The 25,959-nt window shown below is 44.7% G+C and overlaps 1 protein-coding gene across 4 annotated transcripts in view; it reads left to right on the top strand.

Moving 5' to 3' along the window:
• The first annotated feature begins 789 nt into the window (after nt 1–789).
• The window catches only part of STAB1 (stabilin 1), a 51,888-nt gene continuing 26,718 nt past the window's right edge, over nt 790–25,959 (top strand). The window contains exons 1-25 of one of the 4 annotated variants that reach the window (XM_079317215.1): nt 790–869; nt 1,897–2,049; nt 7,396–7,532; nt 8,808–8,923; nt 9,999–10,084; nt 11,075–11,144; nt 11,688–11,783; nt 12,191–12,307; nt 13,101–13,297; nt 13,479–13,612; nt 15,254–15,381; nt 15,592–15,683; nt 16,472–16,594; nt 17,974–18,120; nt 18,707–18,769; nt 19,408–19,521; nt 19,914–19,967; nt 20,780–20,860; nt 21,132–21,290; nt 22,149–22,211; nt 23,490–23,591; nt 24,352–24,438; nt 24,796–24,907; nt 25,422–25,605; nt 25,792–25,885. In XM_079317215.1, the coding sequence (XP_079173341.1) occupies nt 1,969–2,049; nt 7,396–7,532; nt 8,808–8,923; nt 9,999–10,084; nt 11,075–11,144; nt 11,688–11,783; nt 12,191–12,307; nt 13,101–13,297; nt 13,479–13,612; nt 15,254–15,381; nt 15,592–15,683; nt 16,472–16,594; nt 17,974–18,120; nt 18,707–18,769; nt 19,408–19,521; nt 19,914–19,967; nt 20,780–20,860; nt 21,132–21,290; nt 22,149–22,211; nt 23,490–23,591; nt 24,352–24,438; nt 24,796–24,907; nt 25,422–25,605; nt 25,792–25,885 (2,637 nt within the window). In that variant the 5' untranslated portion in view covers nt 790–869; nt 1,897–1,968. Of the gene's footprint in view, nt 870–1,711; nt 2,050–7,395; nt 7,533–8,807; nt 8,924–9,998; nt 10,085–11,074; nt 11,145–11,687; nt 11,784–12,190; nt 12,308–13,100; nt 13,298–13,478; nt 13,613–15,253; nt 15,382–15,591; nt 15,684–16,471; nt 16,595–17,973; nt 18,121–18,706; nt 18,770–19,407; nt 19,522–19,913; nt 19,968–20,779; nt 20,861–21,131; nt 21,291–22,148; nt 22,212–23,489; nt 23,592–24,351; nt 24,439–24,795; nt 24,908–25,421; nt 25,606–25,791; nt 25,886–25,959 lie in introns of those variants that run through there. The other 3 variants (XM_079317216.1, XR_013775748.1, XM_079317214.1) reach the window with 3 other exon arrangements.

Below are 25,959 nucleotides of genomic sequence, written 5' to 3'. Positions count from 1 at the left end.
TTGCATTTTTAGCCCGTGTATTGCTGTTGTATTGCTAGCCTTTAATTGAGGTGATGTCAGATAAGGAAGCTGGCTGTGAACCTTTTGATGTTGCTGTGAATCTGATTTATTTAAATCAGACAGGAATTTCACCACACATTTCTCTCTCTTCCTGGTTTCCCTTCAGTAGGTCAGATACAGTGATGATAAGCAGCAGTGGAAAGCCCTGGAATCAGTCTCTGTGTCTTTTCTTGCCCTGTACCATTTAGAAAACTGTCTGAAGACCCATTAGAGAGCCAATGCACCTTCAAGTGCCCCAGGGTGAGCTATTTTCACCTTAAACCTTACCAGCTGTGTGTGCATGCTGACAACTTAATCCCTGTGTCATACAGCCAGCTCTTGGAAAAGCCATCAACATTCTTCCATCCTTCTTGGCAGCATGGGGCAGAGGAGCAGCCTCATTCTTGTGTTTCCATGGCCAGCTCAGGACCATGACTGCAGGCCAAGAAAACACTGCACAGCTTCCATTCTCTACCAGAGTGTCCCCACTGTCCATTTGTGACTTCCCCATCCCACCAGAGCTGGCTTGAGCCATGACTGGGCCTTCAGGGTAGCAAGTGTTTTCCAGAGCAGTGTGAACCCTGTGACCTTAACAGGGTGGCAGTGTTTGGGCAGCAGCAGTGCCAGGGCTGCAGCTGAGCTGGGGCAGGACAAGTGGGCTGAGCCCTCGGGGTGAGCTGTGGGCTGGTGCTGCTCACATGGGTTGCAGTGGATGGTTGTGTGCCTTATCTGCTTCCTGTTAGTGCAGGATATATAGCAGGGCTGGCTGTTCATCATGCTGCCTTTCCCTGTAGGATGAAGGCAGAAGTGAGGCACAGCTAACAGCACCAGTAAGTACAGCAGATCCTGCCTCGTGTCACAGCATGCGTGTCTTTGTGGGGATGCAGGGGCAAAAAAAGCATTCATGCTCTCATTATTTGTGGAAACACAAGAGTAGGAAACTGTCCTGGTTTCATTTAGGTACCTTCATGTACTATTAATGGCTTGAAAATATGAAGGTGAGATTGCTTGGTGAGATTTGTTGCTAACTGAAGCAGTCCTTAGACTGCTCAGGATAGTGGGTTCTCTTGGCAGTGCAGGGAGACAAAGGCCATGGGAAATCTGTCAATTCAAAAGGAGAATTTCAGACTGTATCTCAGGTTAGTGTGTATATTTTTAATCCTGTTTTGGGACTTTCCTGTTCTGAGTGCTGTGGAAGTGCTCCTTGTTCATCAAGCTGTCAGCAGAGCGTATGGAAAATTATAAATTTTGCCATTGCTGCCATAGCATCAGCTTTTCTTGCTGAGAAAGTCAACTATTTAAAAAAATATATCAAAGCCTGCCCAAAGTACTTGATTGATTGGTGCAATGTGCTCCTTTCCTGCTCTGAAACAGCCCATCACTCACATTGCTTTGTTCTTGCATACTTTGGGATAGGCAGTGAATAGATAGATTCAGATCTACCTTCACTTTGAGGTGTTATGGAGATATTCACATCAGTGGCAAAAGGAAATTAACTTACCCTTCATGAATTTCTGGTATTTAAGTTTGCCCATTGGATTTGCCTTCTGTTAAGCATACAGTTAACCTCTTTTCATTCCAATTAGTTAAAAACTAAGGATTTCCTTCCTTCTGTTTTGAACTGATATGTAAGAGGAAATCCGTAGATGTTCCTGTTTTGAGTAAACCTTTTACTAAGGAGTTCTACTTGTGCATTTAAAAAAAGAATGGAAAGAAAAAGGTTATGTTGATTCAGAAATAATGCTAGAAGTAGCAGATCCATTTCTGAAGGCTTTGCAGCCAAAAAGCACAGTGCAAAAATGCTCTCTCCCTGTTTACTTTTAACCTCTGGTTTGTCTTGGATCTGATTCTTGGTAGGCGGTGTTATCTTACAGAAATTGCAGCCTCTCTCACCACCCCTTTTGTGGAAAGGGTCCTGCCTGTAAAAGCATGAAAATGCATCCTCCTGGATTGCTGTTTTTCTTCTTAGCAGCATGCTTCACTCCCACAGCTGACTGCCAGAGTCAGAAGGTAAGTCTGCGGGTCTTTATTTCCATGTTCATTGAGCAATTCTTCATATTTGGATGGTAGCATGTTAGGAAATAGTCCTCTCCACATTTACATTTAGTTAGAATAAAAGCAGTAAAAACTGTAGGGTTGTTAGGTATCTTCTCTGTAGTCCAAACTGAGCAACTAAATATAAGGTTGAAGGGAGCTGCTTGAGTTTTAAATCAGATTCAATTCATGTTTATGTTCAGCATTGAACTTGAAAAAAGAAATATTAGAGGGAAACAGCATGTTTGTCTTCTGCTAGTTTCAGTATGTGGGATGGGAACTTTGTATCCATCAGGACAGATCCATAAGTTCCCCAGGAGAATTTCACTTAGAAAAAAGTTTTACAATCTCATCAATTTGTCCCTTTGCAACAGTTTGCTCCAAGTATATTTCCCAAAATCTCCTCATTAAGGATTGTTGAATACTTTCAATTTTATTCCAATTTTGTTGATTTTCTTTTGATTCCTTCATCTCTGTTCTTGTGTTTAGCAGCAGTGGCATCTAGGAGAATGTGTGATACCTGTGTAGATCTGTTCTCTAGACTCCATGGTGAGGCAGCCCAGTTCCTGTGGGCTGGAATTCACAGTAATTCACATTATTCTGCCTTCTGCCATCCCCTTCCTCGTGTCCTGCTGTTGGAGGAATGAACTGCCCTGCTCAGCCCGGAGCTGTGGGGGACATTTGGAAATTCCCTGGGGGAGGGATGCACCCTGTGGAGGGTTGTGTTGTCTTGAATGATACAGCAGGGCTTGGTGGGCAGTGGACAGACCTGTGAGTCTTAAGGATTTGATTTAGAAAAGGCCAGAGGACTGGAAAGATGCTTCAGTGTCAGACCTTTGGGTGGAAGCTTCTGTATTCTCAGAAAAGGGCCATAAGTGAGTACTAGGAACCCTTGTAGGATCATTGTGGCTTGAGCACAAACATGAAGTGTCTCTAGGGGTAGATTTCATTTCTCTGGAGATGTGGGCTCCAGGTGGATGGTTTCAGACTGTGTTCAGACCCATGGGCTCATGTCTCAGCTGCTGTAAGGGGAAATGTAGGTCTCTACTTGGAGCTCTGTTGGACTCTGTAATCACTGAGGAGCCTGGCTTGGCATGTTACATTATCAGTGGTGAGTACTCACTTACTGAGGAGTTAGATGTTTTGAATCACATCTGCAGCAGTTTATTTAATCCAGGAATAACTCCCTTTTAGATTATTTTTTCGCAAGAATTCCCTCTTTATGGAGAAAGAGAAGAAGCATTTGAAAAGTTATAATGCGAGATAAGGAAAAATAAGGATCTAATGGAGCCTTCTCTGGCAGTTTAGAAAACCCATTGGATCTGATTGGAATAAAAGTGGAAATAAAGTGGAATAAATGTGCTGTGATTCACAGGAGGCTTTTCTTGGCTCACAGGGGCCATTGACAGAGCAGAGATTGTGTGCTGCCTGTTTTTGAGTGGTGTTACCGCAGGGCTCAGCATAATGGTTCCCACATGACAGCTTTGTTAGTCTGATTTGGTTTTTTATACCCTTGCTGTGGGCTGGGGAAGATGCAGCAGGTGTGAGCACCATGGAAGCTTTTCTGCTGGGAGGAGGCCAATCCCAGGCTGTGCTGGAGGAGGAATGGAGACAGGTGGGAAATGAGGAGAGTGGTCTCAGCATCCCCATGTTTCCAGTGCTCTGCAACACCCAGGGCAAAGGTAGATCTCAGGTTCTGTGATCTCTGAGCTTGATTGTTCATCCTCATGCTGCAAAGTGCCTTCCTTGAGCAAGTGTGAGGAGTTTGTGTGTCCAGGAGCTGCTGCTCTCTGTTCAGCTCCAGTGTTACTGAGAGCTGCCTGGGGAGGCACATGACTATAATGGCACAAGCACATGTCTGCAGCTCTGCTTTGCAAAGGACAAGTGCACTGGAAACTTGGTGATTCATTAGATAATGGCTATTTCCAGGCCTGGCTCCCAGGATTGTTGGAGCTGAACACTGACGTCCAGATACGTTTTTCTTTCTTCCTTGAGATTTTCACTGCGCAGAAGGATTTGTGTTATGGTTTGGGAGGAAAAGATAAAGAGGGAAATTGAGGGGAATGAAACCAGCCCTTACAAAATACTTCCCAGCTTGTTCTCTTGAGGTGGAATACGAGAAATGAGCACTTGAGAAGTGAGGGACATCTGTTGGGAGAGACACATCCAGAAGCTGTGATGTGTCTCAGCTGAGTGCAGAGCAGTGGTTGCTCTTGCACAAGCATTTGAGTGCAGGGAGAGAACACAGCACAGCCTGGAAGACAGAGGCACCCTGCTTCTTGACTTCTTTTGTCTACAGCTGGATGTCTTCTGCTTTAAAATCTTCATTTTGGAGATATTTGAGAGCATCAGTCATCCTTTTCTGTTCCTTTGCACACAAACTGTGACCCAGTCCAGGCTCACAACATCACCTGATCAGAACAGTGACTGTCACCAGGCAGCACTGCTGCATCACAGGGACACACATCCCCTCTTGCTGCTTCCTTTCCTGGCTTTGCACTTAGAGACAGCAGTCAAAGATGAGCCCAAGGGAGCAGTGCATCGTTGTTTTCCATGAGTCTGTGCCCCAGGAGCCACTTCTGACTCAAACTTCTGTCTGTCTTTTATCCTCTCCAGAATCTGAGTATCCAGATTGTTGTGTTTATGTCCCTTTATTCCATCTTCTGCTTTCCTAAGAAGCAAAACTCTCCAGAAAATGACTGCTTCATCAGTTCTGTCACTCAAATTAGAAGGGAAATACTCTTTTTTTAATACTTTTCCACTCAGCTCTTTTCTTCCTCTTTCTTCCTGCCTGTTGCTGCTGACACAAGCATATTTCCTTATGAAAAGGGGAAGGTCTTACTGGAAAGCTGCCTAAAGCTTATCAAATGTCCCAGTAGGGTAGGGGGGATTCCACAATAACTGTCTTGTCTTAGAGGTCTGCAAGTAATTAAACATGCCAACAGGGAGGAATGGCAGATATCCACCTCTCCCACTTCATTTCTGCCACACTGATGGAGGAAAGAGAAGGGAAATAGAATAATGTATGAACAATGGTGTCTTCCTCCACCACCATGGCAGAGAACATTTAATGGGCCAGGTGTGTCTGATGTCTGAAAGTACAGATGAAGTAGAAGGTTGGAGAATTTTAATTTAGTGTTTTGTGCTCTACTGTTTATTGGTCTTTTTGATAGAGAGAGGGTGGCTCAGATACTTGGTAAAGGTTTGTGGCACAATTCTAACTCAGAGGAAGGAGTCCACATCCCTATTTCTTGCTCAGGCATCTTCCCATTCTTTTTTCCAAGGCATTGTCTCAGGAAAGACTAACACTGGCATTTGGTGGAACTAAGAAGAAAGGAGCTGTGCTATTCTGTGAGACCCACATGCCTGGCTTCAACTGGCTCCTTTCAAAAGCCCAGCTTCAATCTGGAGTCCTAATTTAAGATCTGATAAGTCCTAATTTAAGATCAGATGGCTGGATGGACTTCTTCCCTACCCCACCAATGGCACTGCAGATCCTTAGAGGCAGAGTGCTCTGGAGGCAGCTCCTTGTTCATTCATCCATATTGTTTGTCTTCTCTGTTCTGCTCCATGAAAAATGAGAAATCTCCTCTGCCAGCTCTGTGTGGGTGAAGCATAAGGAACAGCACAGCTGATCTCTGTTCTGCTGGATAATATCAGTAAAGCAGGTGCTCACAGGAGAGGTGGATTTGTGGCTCTCAGTTTGGTTTTGAGCCCTTTCTAATGCAAAGGAGTCCTTGACATGAGGTTCTTTAGGGATTCTGCTGCCAGGGGAGCTGGGGGTTGCTTTGTGGTGGGGAAGCCTCAGAAGCACAACCAAAAGTTAATATCCATGAGAAGGGCAACCACAGACACAGGAATAATTTCCTTCACTGGGCAGCATTCTTGCATGGATGGTGGAGAAGGTGGATCCATAAACATGAGAAAAAACTCAACAACTCCAGTCAGAGGGAAGGAGTTGGGAAACATTACAGGGACATGTCCCTGAAGACTGGAGACTTGAGGGTTATCTCTCAGGAGGTTTTCCTGACAGGGTCTGCTGCCTGTCATCTGGGAGGGCCTTCCTGAGCTCCTGATAAGCCACAGGCTTCCTCCCTTGCCTTGAGGCTAATGTGTATGTTTGGGCTGAAGCTCAGAGGAAGCAAAGCTGAGATTTGGGAATCCAAAACAAGGAGTTTTGGGGACAGGAGGGCTGCTGCATTAGCAGCATTGTTCAGGATTGGCTTGAGAATTCCAGATCAAGGCCTCCTCCCAAAATTTGATATCCTGTTTTATTTTTAGAAAATACAGTGCCTGTAGAGGCACAGTTGAGATGAGCTCTGTGGGTTTTTTCCAGTCAATGACCAGGGCATACACAGCTCATGCCTCCCAGCTTTTTCTGCCATCAGGAGTGGCAAATTTTTCAAAATTACCAATGAAGTTTCCATTCAGTTGCTTGTTTCCAGAAGTTTAGAAATGCAAGGAAACACTTTTGGAGCAAAGTCACAAGTTTTAATGACAGGTGATGATGACCATTCACCCTGAGGCTGTGCTTTGTCATCTGTGAAGTGTGACTGCGCAGGGCTGCAGGAAAGCCCTGTGAGGAAAACTGAATCTCTGCATCCTTCTGGTTGGGTGGAAGGACTTAGCTGATTTATGCATCAGCCATGTGGTACATCCAAGTGTCCTACCTGATCTTCATGCCAATGTTTGTGGAGTCCTGCTCACCCAGGGTCGAAGCACCAAGGTGCTCAGAGAGGTGCAGAGCACCTTTCCCTTTCATCCACATCCCTGTGCCTGCTCACAGACAATTGCCATGAGAAGCATTTCTGTGAGCAGCTCCTGGCTCTGGGAAACAGCTGAATTAACATAGTCAGTTCTGCAGACCCATGAAACATCAATGAATTGGATTTTATCAGGGGCATGGTAAAAATAAATGCTGTGTTGCCTTTTAATTCAGTGTCTTCTGGCAAGGGTTATTAATTTAGGGCTTGTCCTCACACACCACTGCTACATGTTTGTAAAAGATCATCTGAAATTAGCAATGCAGAGTTGTGATTATTTTAGAAATGGTTAGAATTTTTGCTGTGGGCTGTAGGGGAAGGATAAGAGAGCTGTGCTCTGCCCTGCTGTTTCCAGCTGAGATCAGGTGGATCCAAGCACGCAGCACCATGGCAGGACTCCAGCCCATGGGGACTGTGGTACTCCCAGCTGCTGCACTAGCCACTGCCCTCCCCAGTGATATCTGAGTGCTGCAACTTGATAAAGGTATTACAAGATTGGCAAGATAAGTGCCTAAGATAACCCTTTAATCTGGGGCTCTTTCTGTTTTTTCTCTTTCAGTTAAAATCCATGCTGTGCAATGTCAAGACGATGTTCACCTTGAACACAGCGTGTACTTCTTGTGCTGTAGTGCCTAAAACGTTGTGTCCAAGAGGCTGGTTAAAGACCACCCAAAGATCAGGGGTGAGGGGCTGCAGGTAAGGTCTATTTCCCAACTGTGTTGTGCTTTTGGTGCAGCCCTTCTGTTCAGGGAGTAGTGTGTGTCTCCAGAACACACACATGGTTTGGGCTGAAAAGGTCCGTGGAGTTTTTTTGTTTTCAGATGGGCTTATGGACTCTATTATTGTTGCTTTGGTCTCCTTGCAAATCCCACAGACTTTTTGCTGGGCAGGTTCTATATACACAGAACAAATTAAATGACAATAACCTCTTAACTTGCCCTAAACAACCTTTGCTAATCCTGCTGCAGCAATTTAACAGAGGTCTGTCTAGCACAGAAACCTGTTTCAGACACAGAATTCCTTAGTGGCTTATTAGGAAAATAATATAATGATAGCTCCCCTTGTATATCCTCCCAACTTCCAGCAATAATCCTCTGAACTTTTAACCTTCCTAGTTCAATTTATGACAATTGCTTGTTCATGTGTTCCTTGCTCATACTCTGTTGAGCTTGGTTGGTAGGAAAAGGATGAAGGAGGCTTTTGTAGGATTAACCACTATAGATTATTGTTTGTGTATGTATTCAGAAGTGAATGTTAACTGTTAATATATAGCTCCATTGTCTGCTCTTTTTCTGATTCTCTCCAAATACTTTAAAAATAGCAGTGGCAGTTTTGCAGTTTATAGCAGTTTTTGCACACACACAGGAGTCAGATGCAAGCCAAAGTAGCAATGCTGTTGAGACAAATTCCAAATTCTTCTGGGAAGGATGTGGTACCAAAAATAAAATGAAGTGTAAGAATAATATGAGTCTATGCAGCTTTTCTGAATGTTATCTACTCCTCTGGTGGTTGTTGGACAGACCCAAGAATAATTTTGTACTGTGTACGTGCAGAACAAGAGGCACTCCCACCAAGGACTCAGACTGTGTGTAGAAGGGAGGGATGATGGGCTGAAAAGAAGATGCTTCTTTGAGGGATTTAAGGCCTTTGTCCGAGATTTAATAAAAAATCTATGAATTTCTGTGCTCTTTAACCCTTCAGCACCCAAGGTTTCCATCCTGATGCAAGATCCTGTCCCATGCCCAGTCCCTGACAGGTTTCCTCTAACCAATCTTTGAGGTTCAAATCAATGGGCCTCTTTAGAGAAGACATAGCTGGAGTGACACCTCTTGTGTGTGCACATGGAACAGGGATGAGGGCCCTTCCTTCCCTTCAGAGCTCAGGGTGCTGCAGTGTGATTGCCTAGAAACCCTCCAACAGGCCTCTGCTGGGTTTGTGGTATAATCATAACCTTGGATTATTCTTTTTAAGATACTCTGTCAAGTTAGGAGAAAATACCCTTTCCCTGCCAGGGTGCCATCACATGTGTAAGAAGGAAATTGAGGAGAGAAAGTGCTGTCCAGGATTCTGGGGCACGGAGTGCTATGGTAAGTTTGGGGATTTTTTACAACCTTCAGCTGTTGAACAGGTCAAGCCAATTTTAATAGGAGTCATTAAATATACTTTGAGGTGATTAATTTTCATTATTCCTTGAACACTCACAAGGTCTCCATTATCTGTCTGGGAGCATATCTGTCTGTTCAGCACATAATCTCTTTGTTCCAGATGAGCTGAATCCCCTCACATTTAACACATAACATAACCTCCTGTGGTGGAACTTCCTTTTGTCTCTTCTATAAAAATAAACTTTTGGAAAGGGATGTTTTTGTTCCTCTTTGCAAAAGTTTCCAAAGGAAGAGGAAGATCTTTCTGATATCCCTCTTGTCTGCAGCGCGTGTGCCACGTGTGCTGCTCTGTAGTCTGGACATAGTCAGCTGGTCAGCCACAGAAAATACTTTGCAATTCCAGCCTAAGGTGAAAATAACCATCCCAAAACTCCCACCCAGATTTATGCCAATTAATGAGAATTTGTTTTGTCTCGTCTCAAAAATCCAAAAGCAAAACCTTCCAAGCTGAACATTTCTCACACATTTGACTGACAGAATATGGAAAGATCCCCTCCAGTTCTGCAGAAAATGGGAGACTGAGTGCTTGAGGCTGTTCTCATACTGGCTTTGAATAAGCAACTAGTATCATCAGAGAAATCACAGATTTCAGAATTATCATAAATATTCCTCAGAATTTGGAGATATCCCACTCTAAAGATGTGGGGATTCTGTTTTTCTGGGCACACTTACAACACTTCATGAAGTCAAGGAGAGCTGAAAATGCTGAGTCTTTGCAAAGCAGGCTCCTGTTTGTTCCTAGTTCCAGAGCTGCCCTCACCTCTCAGTGATGCTGGCAGCAGTGGCCCAAGCTCAAAAACTGTTTCAGTGTTTTGTTGAAATTTAGTTATGGCTTATTGGGACTTTTCCTTAGACTTTCAGCTCTGAGCCAGTGTTAGGTGTGCAGGATAGTTTGGTGGTGAAGAGGCCTTTGTTTTGTACAGCTGGAATACCTGGGGCAGGAAAATGGAAAGGTGCTGGCTGTTCAGTTTAACCTGTCCTGTCTCTTACCTGCCAGAGTGCCCAGGTGGCTCTGAAAATCCCTGCAATGGCCATGGGACATGCCTGGATGGCATACAGCAAAACGGGACCTGCATCTGCAAGGTCAGTGCCTGGTTCACTCTGGGGGTGGTGTGCTTTGCCAGAGGGAGCTGTTTGTGTGGTGTCTGTGCAGGTCTCTGGGTGCAGGCTGCCCTTCTGCAGCTCCCTCATCCCAGCATCTGTTCTGTGCTTTTCCTGAGCATTGGTGCTGTCTGCAGTAGCACTAAAACACTGTTGGTGATGGTGTGGAGCTGGGAAGAATCTCAAGGGTGAAATAAGAAAAGAATTGCATTAATTTAACCCCTGATCAGTGGAAATAATTGTGTCTGTCTGTGACTGAAAGAAGCCCTGAGACTATTATAGCCCTTGGCTATTAATGAGCTGTACCCAGGTAAGCACAGGCTCCCTCTCTCAGGAAAAGCAGGAGAGATGAAAAAGAGAATTTAGGGCAGACTTAGTGCAACCAAAGAACAAACAACTCCTGCACATTTGAATTGAATAGAATGGTGTTTCTAAAATGTATAGGGTAATGAATCAGTGTCAGGCTTGAAACTTTCCCTGATGAACTGTATGTTTTTACAGCATCCTTAATTAAAGCTTAAATCCTACCTCTTGGACTCATCTTTGAGGAAAGTTGATTTTGGATTTAACTCAAAGACATCTTGTATCAGCTAAAATGTATGCTGAAGGTCCCCGAGCCCTGTAAAATCAATGTAAAGAACCCCACTGGTATTAATGAATACCAAATTCCTTTTTCAGAGAGATATCAGGAGTCAGCTGGAACATTCCTGTCTATCTCTGATTAGGGCATTATTTCCTCAGTGCCCACCAGAGTTTCCTGGCTTTTGTATGCCCTCTGTGTCAGCTTACAATGGGATCTCCTTTGCCACAGGGCTGGTTAGTACTGGAGCACAGAAGAGATCAGTTTTCTTCACTGTGTTGCTTCAAATGTCACAAAACCAAAAATGGGGAGAGACTTTAAACTATAGTGATGTTTGAAACAATAGAGTGATACAGAAAGATAATATCTGGCACATTTTGGGGCCCTTCTAGGAGCAATACAGTGGCTATGGCTGCCAGAATTGCCGGGATGAGAATCATTTTGGCCCAGACTGTCAGTCAGGTAAGAACAAGTCGTTCAAGTGAACCCCCCACAAAAATAACTGAAAACAAGGAAGGAGAAGGAAGGGAATTGAATGCAGAAAGTTCTGAAGGGGGGGAAAGTGGCAGAGAGTTGGCAGTGTTCAGTAGCAGATGTCTGGTATTTTGTCTTTGTGCTCTTCTGTACTGTCCCCTTTAATAAATCATTCTCAGTCTTTCACTCAAACAGTCCATTTTTCCTATTGTAAATCTCTCTCTCTCTCTCCCCTCTTACCAGGGCTATCTCACTTTCCTCTCTCTCTCTAGCCAGAATACTACCTACATCCCTGAAACAACCCACACTCACTTCCCTACTGTTTTTCAGACTCCTATAACAGCTCCACTTGTCTCCCAGCTTCTTCCTTGCTGCCCTCTATAAAAAGCTGATCACAGACTGTGCTCCCTCTCACGTGTGGCATTTTGGGAGAAGAATTATAGGCAGTGGAGCCTGGCTGGTGTGTTCCTGGAGCCCTGCACTCTGCCTGGCAGCTGAAGGGCTGAAGCTTTGTGTGGCCTTGCCTTGCAGAGTGTGACTGTGTGCACGGGGAATGCAGCAGTGGCACTGCTGGGAATGGGAGCTGCACCTGCTATGGAGGCTACACAGGCCCCAGGTGTGACCAAGGTAAAGGCACTGGGAGCTGACAGGGGCTGGGACAGCAGGCATGGTATGGGCTTGGGGGTCCCTGAAGGGGCAGGGGGGCACTGAACAGGTTGGGAATGTACAGGAAATGGCAATAGAAGAGCTGGGGTCTGCTCCCCACAGTGTGACAGGGGTTAAGATGTCCCACCTCTGTGCCTCTGTTCTTCCTCTGAACAGCAGCTAGATCCCTTCTCTCAGCTTTGGGGCACCTGACTACCCAGGCTGCCAGGAACTTAGACCTGCCTGCACTGCTCATATCCTCTGGGTTTGTGCCAGTTTGGGATCCTTGAAAACCACATTTGGCTTTATTTGCAGATATCCTGTGAGGTGAATTCTATCTTCTACCAGTGCCCTACATGCTGATAAAGCTGTCTTTGGTGTGATTGCAGAGCTGCCCCTTTGCAGAGGTGTGAGGTGCGAGGCCAACAGCGAGTGTGTGGTGAGGGATGGAGCAGCCCTGTGTGACTGCAAGCTGGGCTACACTAAACAGGGCAGCACTTGCCAAGGTGAGAAACTTCCCTGGGACCCTAAATGGTCCTGTTTGGAAAAAATCCTATTGCACTGGTATCTGCAGAGGGGTTTGATTACTGTGAGCACGAGGCCTACTTCACTGCTGAGGTTTAAAACCCATTTTTCAGATATAGCCCTAAGATTAAGGGCTAAGCTTTTGGCTCTCCTCTCATTTGGTCATAAAAGGAAGAAATTTAATTGAGTTGCAGGTTCCATCCAGGACTCACTTAAAATTAGGTACCATAATAGTGTATATGTACTATAATAATTATGTACTCATTTATAATTATGTACTAAATAGTGACAGCAGGATGTTGGTGAGTCTGAAGCAGTTTAAATAATAAGGTGTGGAGTCCAAGGAGTTCTTCACTGATTTCAGATTTAGGTTTGTGAATTGGTTTCCTTAAAAGAAAGTTGATAAGATGCATGTAATCAACCTGCTATGGACAGCTGTTTTCACTGGCTCTTTACAGGTTTTGCTGGCCAAATTGCAGTTTGATATCTCCTCAGATATGATGCAAATTCAGAATCAATCCAAGCATCCTCTGTCACTCACACTTCTTTTACTGAAATGTCATGGAAAATGTGTGATCCAAATTCCTGAGAATGAAAACCCCCAAATGTCTGCTGTCTGGAATAATTTCACTTCCCTGTGAAATTTTAGAAGTTTAACAGTACAAATTCCTTCTGCTCCATTCTATCCATGACTTACAGTGTGCTGTGCTGCATTAAGTGCTGTTTTGAAAGCAGAATTTTGGTTCTGCTCACTTCTAACCTCTTTAATTGCAGCTCAGGATCCTTGTGCTCCTTCTCCATGTTCCCCCTTTGCTGTATGTAAAGTTCTTGGACCACGGACATATGAATGTACCTGCAAAGAAGGATTCCAAGGAGATGGAAAGATTTGCCAACCCATCAACCCTTGTGTTGACAGCAATGGAGGCTGCCCAGAAAACTCTACAATTTGTGTTTACAGGCGTCCAGGAGAGGTAAGGGCAAGGTCTGAAAACCAGCCAGGGGACAAGTTCTTCACATGAGCTGATGAATGTGTTGGTCAAATCTGCTCTCCTCAGATTTGGCAAAGGGAAACCAGACAGCTCTTTGTAGGATAATTAACAGGGTAAAAGGTGGTGAATGCAGTTCTGTGATCACTGTGTTGCCTTCCCTTAGGCAACTTGTGTTTGCAAGCCTGGAACAAGCAGGAGACCTCCTTCTTCCGAGTGTCTGGCATTTCCCAGCGACTGCCGGCAGTACCTGTGTGACCTGACTGCCACGTGTGAAATTAACTCCCAGGGCACTCCCAGGTAAGCCACTCTGAAAACTGCAAATAAAGAAGCTGATTCTGCAGCTGGAGTGGAAACTTGGTTTGGATGAGCTGGATTTTGAAGAAACTGAGGGTGGTCTCAGGAGAACCGGCCAGAGTTGCCCTTTGAGAAGAACCTGTTTGTAGCAAACCTATTGAAAGAGAGTTTTACATCAGTCATTTTAAATTACTGCACATGGTCACAAAATGCTTTAAACCTGGGGTGGCAGAGTCCTCTGTGATGTGAGCTGAAGATGTAGCTCCCCAGGCCAGTGATGGTAGAAGTCAATAATCAGTCATTGAAAGTGAGATGTGTGGCTTGTTTGCTCACATTTGCTTCTGAGGAACAGGACTGTGTCTCTTCTCCCAGTCAGGCCTGTAAGCAATAAATAAATTAGAGCTGCAGAGTGACAGAGAAGGGGGAAGTTGAGTGAAGAAACACCAGACCTCACATAGTCCTTTGGAGCAAAACACCTACAAGTTTGTACTCCTTAGATGAGAAATATGGCTGGATAGAGGATCATTTTTGCATAGTGGCCTCTCAAACGCCAGAGAAAGCTTCACCAAGAATTTTATGTTTTCAAGAAAAGGTAGAGCTTCTCTGAGATTGAAGAGGGAAAGAGCAACCCCATTCCCCTGATCCTTCCTTCTCCAGTGCTGCTAAAACTATTAACATCCACTTGCTCACTGTGTGCTCCAGGCCAAGACTGAAACACAGTGGCTTCCCTTTCTGAAGATTGGCTAGCACAGTGCAGGACACAGTGTTCAGCACAGTCCCTGCCTTACAGATCTGTTCCCCAGCAGCTGGCACTGAGCCCTGTGAGGCTGGAGTGATGTCAAATTCCTCCCCTGTGCCACATGTCTTTGCATGGCTGAAACAGAAAGAGCAGAGCTGATACTTGGACAAAGCCCAAACGGGAAAAAACATCTTTGGAAGCCTCTGAGTGATGACTACAAATCCGTGTGAACCAGGACAGAGATTTTCACATGTAGATAAGCTTTTCTGGAAAAGTCATTAGCCTGCCTGGGTCTCTCAGGCAGTTCCAGATGAACCAGAGCTCCTGATGTGCCTGGGCTGGCTTCTCACTGCAGCCAAGGGTTCACGCTGGAGCTGTTTGATAGATTGTCACTTAGCCTGTGAGTTTTATCCATTACCTCAAATATTCAGATGCTGAAATTACTACAACTGACTAAATATCTAATTAAAAAGGTGTCAATAATTATATTGTGACAATCTATACCCTGAATTCTAGAGCTGGCAATCCTTATGTTGTTTGCATCTGAGAAAGCATCTTCATTCTCTTTGGGTAGATATAAACTGGCTTGCCTGGCAGAAATGTGCATCCTTTTTCCTGTCACTCAGTTCATGCAGAAGTTACCCAGCCCTTACCTACATCCCTGGGAGAGTTCAAGGCATCCTGAGCAGCCTGGTCTAGTGGAAGGTGTCCCTGCCCATGGCAGGGGGAGTTTGAACTAAGTGATCTTTAAGGTTCCTTCCAACCCAAACCATTCTATGACTCAGGTCTTAGAGCTGGGATTGGTCTTTAAGTGTAGATACTGACATGTTGTTCTACTTGGCAATTGTTGAATGTATGACAAACTGATTTACAGTGGTTTGTTATGCTTCATTCTTGTCTCATAGCTGTGTGTGTAAAGAAGGGGAGATTGGAGATGGGAGAAGTTGCTATAAGGATCTCTTGGGTGAGATAAATCAGCAAAATTTGCGAGGAAGGTTCACTAGGAAGCTGAACGTCGCCAAGAAAATGTTTGGTAAATGCTTTTCCATTTTGCTTGGGGGATGGAGCAAGCTGGGACAGGGCAGCAGTGCTAAACTCCCTCTGTTTCCTTGTAAACAAATACTTGCTGTTTGCACCAGGCTGATAGTGTGTAGATTGAATTGTGCTGTTAACAAGAGGAATATTTATTGCTGTGGTTAAACCATCACTGCCTAACTATCTCACACTGCCTCTCTTTTTACAGCTTCTGGGTGCTCAACATTGCTGACTAAATATGGGCCCTTCACAGTCTTTGTACCATCCCTTCTCCCCATTCTTGATAGAATTGAATTCAACGTAAGTTTTCTTGGTTTTAGCAAGTTTTTGTCTTAAGGCTCTTTTCTGCTTGAGCTCTGCAGCCTGTAAAAACTGATTGACACAAGAGAGGAACTTTGGCATGCACTATTTATAGAAATCATCTCCTGGGAATACTTTTCATTGTCAGGTTAAGTTGCAGTCTTGTAGAGGATGCTGCATCCCTCATACTATTTTAAAAACCTCTAATTCTTTCTGCAGTACTGACAGAGTTTGTTTATTTGTTTTTAATGTCAGGAAGTGTAAGACTTTCTGGCCATTCTTCTTTCAAAGCTCAAACATCTTATGTATGATTATTCTTAAAATTTTAATTGGCTTTTTACTCCCTGAGGGTGTGATTTTCAAAAAGGGACAAGTATTACACCAAAGTTTTGGAATTTTAACCTGTGATCAAAAATAGTAACTTCTGGATCTGTAGATTAGATCACCTACATGGTCCAGCATAGGCAAAGATTGCATTTGTGTAGCTTCAGCACATTTTATAATCTGGAGCATGAAAGGATAATTATTGATTTGTCCAACAGATTTCTGTCCAGGGGATTCCTCTAAAGTCACTTGCAGGTTAATCAGTCTCCCTCTTGGATGTGTACACAAACAGAAGAGTTTTGCCAGACTGCTACTCCAGTGAATCAAAACAAAGAGGGAAGCTCAGTCTTGCATGCTAACGATTTCTCTGTGTGTGTTAGCTAGGAGAAAGTGGTGTTGTGGTAAATTAAGTTTTTGAAAGAATGTGTCATTTTTCCTTTTTGTGTGGGTTTTCCTCCCCAAAGGACAGCACTGCTGAGCAGCTGTGCAGAATGCACATTGTTCCTGGTCTGCACTTGATAGAAGACATGATAAAAGCCAAGACTATGTGGACCTTGTCAGGACATCAGCTGACATTCACTAGCCAGGTAAGGAATCTCCTGCAGGCCTGGGCACTGTTTTCACACGGAGCAGGCTGGAGCTTGAGCACGGTTTTCTTCACCAGAAAACCTTTTTCAAAACAAGAAGCTCCTTTGTGCAGTCTAAAGCAGGGTGATTTAAGACCAGACACTCACAGACAGCCAAGAATCAGACATGTGAATGGTCTTTCCATGCTCTCTACATGCACTGTGCTCTGGAGAAGAGATTTTCCCCTACACCATCAACAATACCCATGTGGCTGACATGGGAGAGACCCCAATCTCCCTTCAGACTGAATGCTGCCTGGAGTTTGTGTGCTTGGACACAGCCACAGGCTGCATATATCCTCTTCTAGTTTCTCTTTTCCCCTCATTCTGTTTCATTGTCCTCAGTGCTCCCACAAGGAGGTTGTCAGTGTTGTGCTCTGCTGTGGAGGGCTCTTTTCTCTTTTCCCTTTGCAGTTGGCTCGTGCTTTGGGTGCACGTGGCTCTCTCTCCATCCTGCACCTTTCCTGAGTGAGGCTCACAGGTGCCCAGGGGACAGCCCTGGGTTTCCTCTCTGAGGATCCAGCCTTGGCCTCCAGGTTTAGGTCATGATACATCAAAAGCACAAAGCACTATTGGGAGCAGGGGAATCCAAACTGAGTGTGTGTGTCAATGCTCATTTTAACATTTTTTTACTGCTTGTTTACTCAGGAGCCTTTTGATCTGGGCAGTCTGCACTCCCCTTCCTTTGTTTCAGACTGAGTCCTCAGTGAACTGAAGTTTAGGGCAGGGAGGAGCAATTCAAAGTGCACATGGTGAAACAAAAAGCACAGGAAAGCTGTGCTTCCCTGAACATGAATGATGGCTGCAGCACCCAGACTGGGGTGCTTAGCTTGTGGGTGAACCTGGGGACACCCTCACACACCAGGCTGCAGTGCATGGTCTGTACAAAGGGGAAGGACCAGACATGTGCTGTGAAATTCTGTGAGCCTGACTGCTCTGGCTTTGTTCTGGAGACTCCTTGTAGGCATAATGAGTCAATAACAGCTGCAGTCAAAGCTGCAGTTCCAGGATTGCCTCCCATGTAGCAACCATCTGTGATCTCCTTTGTGATCCAGAGCTCAAACTTAATTCTGGAGCAGGGTGTCCCATGTGAGGGGTTTTTTTTTCTATATTAAGACTTAAAAGTACTAGTCAGGATCAAAATATCAGCCAAACTCAAGTAGAGTGAGGTGCTTGTCTTACACCCAGGCCATCCCTTACATTTACTTTTTCAAGAGTAACTGGCTGTGTCTTCCCCTTGCTGGCCCAAAAGGACTGATTTATAGCTGTATCATGGTAAGACAGATATACCACAAGGAAATGTTGTTATTATTATTATTGTTATTATTATTATTACTCAGACATACGTCAAATCTTTCCGGTATCAAGACTTGCCAGGAGAGCTGTACAACATCTTACAATCAAATGTCCCAGCAGCCAATGGCATCATACATATTGTCAACAGCCTCAGGAGAAAAACCAGCACTGACAACCTCAGAAACCCACAGGTACAAAAACATTCTTATTTCTTCTCTTGTATGGGACAGCAGAATAACTCTTTTAAGCAATTTCTGTTGTTAATCTTCCAAATCAGTGAGGCTTTTTTTGAAGGGAAAAGGCTATTTGTTTTGTTTTCACTTCTGATAAGGCCTATTAGGTATTGTTAAAATACCTTTAAAAGTAGCTAATAGTATTGCATAAGCCAGATAAAAATCTGGCAATGATGCTTTTACAGTATTTGGATGAGAAGAGAATTCTACTTTCATGAATAAAATAATAGCAAATGAGCTCTTCTTCAGCTGTATCTTTGTAAGATTATGTATCTTACAAAACAAGTATTGAAAAACATTTTTCACAAAAACATCAAATTAAGATTTTCTTTAATTGGTCTGTAGTGCATTTTGAAATAATAATCAAAAAGTTGTTTGTATGTTATGTTAAATGAGAGGAAATAATCACTAGATTGTGCCCATCTCTTTGAGGATGATGGTCTCCTGTAGATCTTTACATGCCAACCACAAGCTGGGCATTCCAGTATGTGCTCAGACCTGGCTTCAGCCCCAGCCTTGTGTTTCTCTTTGTATCTTCTTGCAGAAAACCATTGGTGAGATCCTTGCTTCGATGGAGATCTTCAGTAGATTTGAAACTATACTGGAGGTAAGCAGGTTTGTGTCTGCCCAGGAAGTTGCTGTACAAAGCCTGCTGCTGATTTAGGGAGAATTTTGAATACCATTTAAAGGCATCTCAGTGATTTGGCTTTCTTTCTGGATGTTTTATTCTGGTTTTTTGTTTTTTTGGGGGGTTTTTTTTGGTTTTTTGGTTGTTTTTTTTTTTTTCTCCTTTTTTTTTCCCTTATTTTACCTAAGCAAATGCAATGGGAAAGACTGGAGTTTCCACATCTATAGGCGATCTGGCACAAGCAGTGAGGATACATGCCCCTTTCCCATCCTCCTCTCCACATCCCCTTGTCCCTGGAGAGTTGTTCTCCAAAGCATGTTGAGTTCCTGACCACAGCTGAGTCTCTGTGTGTGCTTGTGTGTTTAAAGCATTAGCCCAGGACTCCCTGTTCACAGTTCCTGCATTCCCACCAGTGCCTTCACTGTCCCAGCTGTGGTTCTGTGGCACTAACACTTCTGTTATATCACACATCTGTCCCTGGTGCTCAGTTGACTCTTGCACATTTTGCTTTACACCAGCTCTGTCTTCAGTGAGCTGTTTAATATTTCCTCTCATTCCTGCTGGACCCCCCTCAGTGACCCATGCTAGATCCATGATGAAATCTGTTGTTTTTACAGAACTGTGGCCTGCCTGCAATACTGGATGGACCAGGCCCCTTCACTGTGTTTGTGCCCAGCAATGATGCTGTGGATAGGCTGAGAGATGGAAGGCTCATTTATCTTTTCACTGAGGTGAGAACCCAAAGCACTGCAACACATCCTGAGCTGGCTGAGTTGCCTTGGCTGTCCTGGAATTACTTTGTGCAATGGATCTGGTTATTGCTGAAAGTTGTTCCTCCTGGGGGTGGCAAAACCATGTCTTTGTTTCTGTAAAGCTCTAGGAGGCAAGTGGGTGCTGATGGAACTTGCAGTGAGAAATATGATTGCTTAAATCTATGATTACTTGAATTTAATTCCTCACCCCAGCTTTGGGCAGGGGAAAAAGAAGGAACTTATTCACCAGGTGAATTCATTGCTGTAGGCATTGGCATGGTCAACCACTGATTAGAAGAAAATATGATTGCCTCTTTTTAGTCCTGGGCATTGAGGGGTTATTTAATTCTCATGTTCTCTTCTTTCCATAGGGCATAAATAAGCTTCAGGAACTGGTGAAACATCACATCTACACCTCAGCAGCGGTAAGGCAGGCAGCAATAACCCCAAACCCCCTGAAGAGAAACCCCTTACCGACTCTTCTGTCTGCAACAGAGCTCATCAGAGTGTTGATGACTTCAATTGCTGCTGCTTGGACTTCCCTGGAGGAGCAGAAATGTGACTCAGTTTCTGATGAGGCAAAATGCTTGCCATGAAAAGTGTGGCCAAAATGGACAGCTGTGCTCTCCATCAAGAAACTCTGAGTTTTCTGGAGTGTTGGTGCTCCCTAGTTGGATGGTCTTTACAATGAAAATATTGTCCAGCAGAGTTTGCTGCAGGACACAAAAATAACAATTGTCCTGGTTCTCAGAATTCTCTACTCGGATCATTAAGTTTCTGAGTACAGAAGATGCAGTTTACATTTTTTTCTCCCTTTAAGCTTATTTTTTCAGTCAAACTATGCTCTTTATTATGCTTCTGGCTGAACTTTCACTGTTTATTGATTATGTCCTAGAAAAAACATTGTTAGTCTGATCCTACTTGCAGCTATATTAGTAAGAAACACTGTTAGTGAGACTTGATTTTAGCAGTGCTGGACAGTTACCTAAACAAGGAATGAAAACCAGCACGGAAGGAAACAGACCAGCACTACTGTGTTTGTGGTTCTACAAACAGTTCACTCAAAGTCCTGGATTACCCTCTGACCCATTGTTTGTTTTTAAGGTATTTCATGAAATGTAGATGTTAAATCCCCTTGAGAAGTTTTTTAATTGGCAGGAATCATGGAAGGATTCTATAAGCTGCACTGAAATGACCCTGCTTTTTAATGGTACCATCCCCTTGTGTTTTATTTCAGGTGACTGTAGAGCAGCTGATAATGATGCCACACATCGTTACAATGGCTAACCAGATACTTACCATCAACATTAGTGCAGATGTAAGTGTGAATGAAAACCCTTTAGGGAAAACCCTTCTGTCTTAGGAGAAAGTCAGCTCATGGTTCTGAACAATCTCTGCTTCCTCCTCTGCTTAAAAAGCTAAATTTAAATGAGATCATTGAATTAGTTTGCTTCTTGTCCAGTCTGTGACTCCACTAAGAGACTTGACCATTTGTGTGGTTGCCCTTGATGCTGTGAACCATCTGTTTCCCACATTGGCTTTATGTAGCTGATCCTCTCTAATGGGCTAAAATTGTGTTTCTGCATCAGGGAAGAATTCTGATGGATGAATCAGGGATCCCCTTAAACATGAGAGACATTGTGGCCTCAAATGGCATTATTCATACTTTGGATGGCATCTTCATCCCTCCTTCAATCGTGCCCATTTTGCCTCACAGATGCAATGAAGAGCAACATAAGATTGTGATGGTAAGTCAGCTTCTCCTACTCTCAAGCACAGCTGGTCCTTGCTGTGCACCCCACACTCACCTGGAGGCTGTGAAAACTGCATTTGGGAGATGTGGTGTGTCTGAGAGTTCTCCTGGTGTGAACTTTGGCAGCACTGGCAGTGTTTCCTCTGCTTGCACTTGGCACTGCTTTCCTGCTAATCAGCAAATCTTCCTTGTAGGTTGTTGTTCTTTCCAGGCACCCATCCTACCTTTGATTCCAAAGTGCATTTGCCTTTTCCTTTATAGGATCTTCTTCCTGGCAGGGTTGCTAGCTCGGCTGACAGTGCTTTGTTCCCACCTCTGTCAGCACTGGTGTCCTGCAGCCTGCACAGGAAGATGGCACTCAGTAGCAGGACCAGCAAATGCTGTGCAGTATTCCCACAGGAACTGTGTCATGCACCTGCATTGAGGTGCTTGCTCCCCAGTTTGATCATTGCTAGGTTGCTGAGGAAGGAAGATGAGGCTCTGGATAGCAAGAAGTTTGGAGAGACACAGTGAATCCCAAGGGACCAGAATGTCCCCACAGCTTGCTGGTTCAGTGATTCTTGCTGCTTGGATGCCCAAAGTGCTTCCCAGCCTAGCAGGATGCCTAGTGGCAGAGAAACAGACCCCAGCTTCAGGCAGGTGCAAGCACCTCCTTGAGACACATGAGAAATTTCATTTAAGTGACACACTTGGCACATTTCAGAGTGTGGAAACTAATAGCAGTTACACATTTCAGATACATGTTGTGAGGTTTTGGATATATGTACTGGGAACAGTAGCTCTGTAGCTCTCTTGGTATGGGGAAGGGGTTCCTTTGAGAAGATTACATTTTTGCCTCTTCTTTTCTTAACAGGGGTCTTGTGTGGATTGTGAGGCCCTCAACAACAGCATTTGCCCACCTGACAGCAAGGAAATGGTAAATATTTGTAGTTATTTCTGTAATCTCTTTGCATAATGACAAATGCATGTCAGACAGGCTGACAGTTTCTAACTCAAACCACTTTCACATAAATAGGGAGCAGAAAAGGCAGCCAGTAGAGAGGCCTGTCAGAGGATATGTATGCAAGCTTTGTGATGCCAGACTGTTGCTCTGTGCACTCTCTTATTCTGGAGTCTGCTTGCTGAACCATTGTGGAGCACAGTGAGAAATTCTGGTGTAAATGAAATTGCAGACTTGCAGCTTTTAGCACTTCTGCTCTGCCTCAGGCAGAGCTTTCCTGCTCACATGCAGGGGTTACCATCTCCCCCAGAGTCTCAGAAGCAAACCTCATTTCATCCAGTACTGTCTCTGCCTATCTCCCAGCCAGAGAATCACAGCAACCTTCCTGCCCTGCAGAGGGGGAGAAACAGTTTGTTCCTGGCCTGTGCTCCCTGTAGATTCAGAGATGAGCTAGCTGAAGGTGGAGGAAGGAGGAGTGCTGCTGTTTGAGTTATCCCATGCTGATGTTAGCAGAACAGTGAGTTCCAGGAAATTGCAATGTGAAGGCCAGACCCAAGATGTTGTTTGTGAAAGCCAGAGATGTGCTCACCACCCTGAAACTCTTGGGTGTCCTTTGAGAGGTCTGACTTTCAGGAGGACTTGCTAATGCTGTCTCAGCGTGGATGTCTGAAGGAGAGATCTGCAAAATCACCAGTTGCTCCTTTTCCTCTCTGATTGAGGCTGGCAAAGTCAGGGTCACCTGGGTCCCAGTTCTACCTGTGCCCAGCTCCAAGACAAGGCACTGAGCATTGTTCCAATGTTATTTGCAAACCTTTCTCCTATGTCTTCCTCTCCTTCATCTCACCTTCATCTTTTTCCTTCCCTCCCTCACTCTTTCTTTCTCTCCTTACTCTTTCTATGCCCCTCTGCCCTCTCCCATCTCTTTCCTCCTTTTCCTTACCCTCTATTTCTCCTTCCTGCCTCTCTTATCTTGCTCTTGTGTCCTCTCCCTCCCTTCCTCCCCCTGTGCTTGCTCTGTCCCTTATCACAGGTTCTATTATTAGAATAAAGGGCAGCACCTTGGCCCAGCCTGGGGACTCTTGGGATCAGGAGGAGGTCACTGTGTGCCTTGGTTCATCCTAGCTCTGCCCCAGCTGTGTGCTGCTCACCTTGGCTCCCCAGTGAACTTCCCCAGCTCACAGACAGGCACAGCTGCTAAGGGGAAAACAGCAAAGGGGAAGGTTACAGTGCTGATGGCTTGTTCTGTTTGTGCAGGAACCAGCACTGTACCCAAAGGAGTGTGTTTACATCCATGACCCACAAGGCCTGAACGTCCTGAAGAAGGGGTGTGCCAAGTACTGCAATCAAACCATCACGGTGAGTGTGGAGGAGGAGCACATTCCCCTGATGGGAGCTCAGCTCTGCTTCTCCTCCTTCCCCAGGAGCAGCTCTGAGCCAGGAGGGCTGGGTGGGAGCAAGAGGAAAGGTGCCCAGCAGCATCACATAAACAAGCTGCCTGCTTTTCCTTTGCCCAGGAGAGCACAGGGTGCCAGCCTACTGCAGATGTTAGAAGGCAGCTCAGGTAAACCTGAGTGCAATGAATAAATAAAATAAGGCATCCCTGTTGTGAAGCCATGATGGTGCAGTGTTAACTGGAGTGTCCCAGCTTTAGCATTTCTCCCAGAGGAAGCTGAGCACAGGGAAAGTACTGTAAGCTGTGAAATGATAGCATCCTGTTTGTGAACCACTGTCAGATGGTTCAGGAAAGTCTCTCTTAGTGAATTTATGGACTTGTGTTTGTCTGCAGCTCCTGAGCTCTCACAGTGCCAACTCTGTGGAATGATTTGTGGGTGTCTCATTAAATACTGCTGATTGTTTATATTATGATTGCTCTTCCTTTGGTCAGTCATGACAAGGTCTGCAATCCAGGACTGCTACATGCCTCCACAGGAATGTAGTCCTGGGCAAGGATGAAGTAAGAGTGAGTGGGCCAGCACTCTTAAAGAATTAAAAGTGTATTAAAAACATGCATCCTGTGTGTCAAAATCACAGAACAAGCAGAATATAATGGTTTGTTCTGAGAAGAATTGGCTGTGAGCAGGAAGAGGGTCATTGTTTGTTTGTTTGTTTTTTCCAGAAACCTGGATGCTGCAAAGGGTTCTTTGGTCCAGACTGCTTGCCATGCCCAGGGGGATTTTCCACTCCCTGCTATGGCCGGGGAAATGTAAGTGTGGAGAAACCTTCTGCATTGCAATGGGCAGGTGCACCAGTGTGGCTGGAGAGGGTAGTTTGAAATAAGTACAATTCAGAGTTTGTGCTCCAGGGACAAGCCCACAGAGGTGGCAGCAGAAAATCCAGGGAGAATGGTACATATTTAGTGTGAATTAGGTCATGGCTGTTGGGCACAGCTCTGGCTGTGTGGGATCTTGTATTACAACCAACACTCTTCAAAGTCCTGTTTGTTACTGTGAGTATCAAAGTGCCTTAGATGATATCAATGCACTCTCATATCTCAATAAACTCAATGAACTCATTTCTCCGAGTTTCAATCACTTTGGGGTTTTTCTTGTTTTCCTTCCAGTGTAGTGATGGCATTCAAGGGAATGGCAACTGTCACTGCTTTGAAGGTTTCAAAGGCACAGCCTGCCACATCTGTGCAAACCCAAACAAGCACGGAGAGAACTGTGATGAGGGTGAGTAACTGATGAACAGACTACAGGAAAACAGAGAGCAGGGATAATGGTGCAGATTCATGTATATTTGATTCCCTTCTGGCAAGACCAGCAGGAAAGTAGTGACAAAAATATGTGTCCCTTCAAACAACAGTGGAGAAAACACTATATATATAACAGTGATATAACAGTGGTGATGTTTTGGAAACATCAACCTAATTTAGATCTCTCCTGTTAGGAAACAAAAGACAGTTGACAAAGACCTTTAGCTTGATAGTCTAAATTTGAGTCTGTTCTTACAGCTTGTAGAAAACATGGATCCAGGCAGTTGCAGGATCTGTTCCCTGGCCAGGCTTGATTTGTGATGGATGTCTCTCAGACATCCCTCTGTCAAAAAAAAAAAAAAAAAAAAAAAAAAAAAAAAAGGAATGGTTATTTGGTGTCAGAAGAGATCATGAAGGAAAGTTGGGAATCTACAACTGTGATGGATTCTGGACCTTTTGTACTAACTCATCTTACTGCATGTCCTTGACAGATTGTGGCTGTGTCCACGGGGTCTGTGACAACAGGCCTGGCAGTGGGGGGGTGTGTCAGTCCTGGTCCTGCAAGGAAGGCTACACTGGGAAATTCTGTGACAGGACATCCAGGAACTGTGGCCCGAGTGGGCTGTCCCAGTACTGCCACCAGCACGCTGTCTGCAGCCTCAATGACACAGCCAGGTGAGTCTCTGTGCACAGCCAGGGCACACTGCCATGCACAGGCACACTGCACACACTGCACATGGCTCTGTGTGTCTGTGCTTGGTGCACAGGATGGTTGCAGTGACTCAGACAACCTGCTAGTGATTGATCTTGCCTGCTTGAGGGACTGCTCACCTGTGTCCCTTCTGTGTTTATTCTTTCAAGGTGCATCTGCATGGATGGATATGAAGGGGATGGGTTTTCCTGCCAGCCCATTGACCTGTGCAGTCAGCCAGAACGGGGAGGTTGTTCACAGAATGTAAGTGGGGTCAGGCTGTGAAGCATGGAGAGGCAGCTCCTCTCAATCAGAAAGGGATCCAGGACTCCTGGGGC

This window comes from Erithacus rubecula, assembly GCF_903797595.1.
Source record: "Erithacus rubecula genome assembly, chromosome: 13".
NCBI lineage: Eukaryota > Metazoa > Chordata > Aves > Passeriformes > Muscicapidae > Erithacus > Erithacus rubecula.
This window is presented reverse-complemented; position numbering and strand designations above follow the sequence as displayed.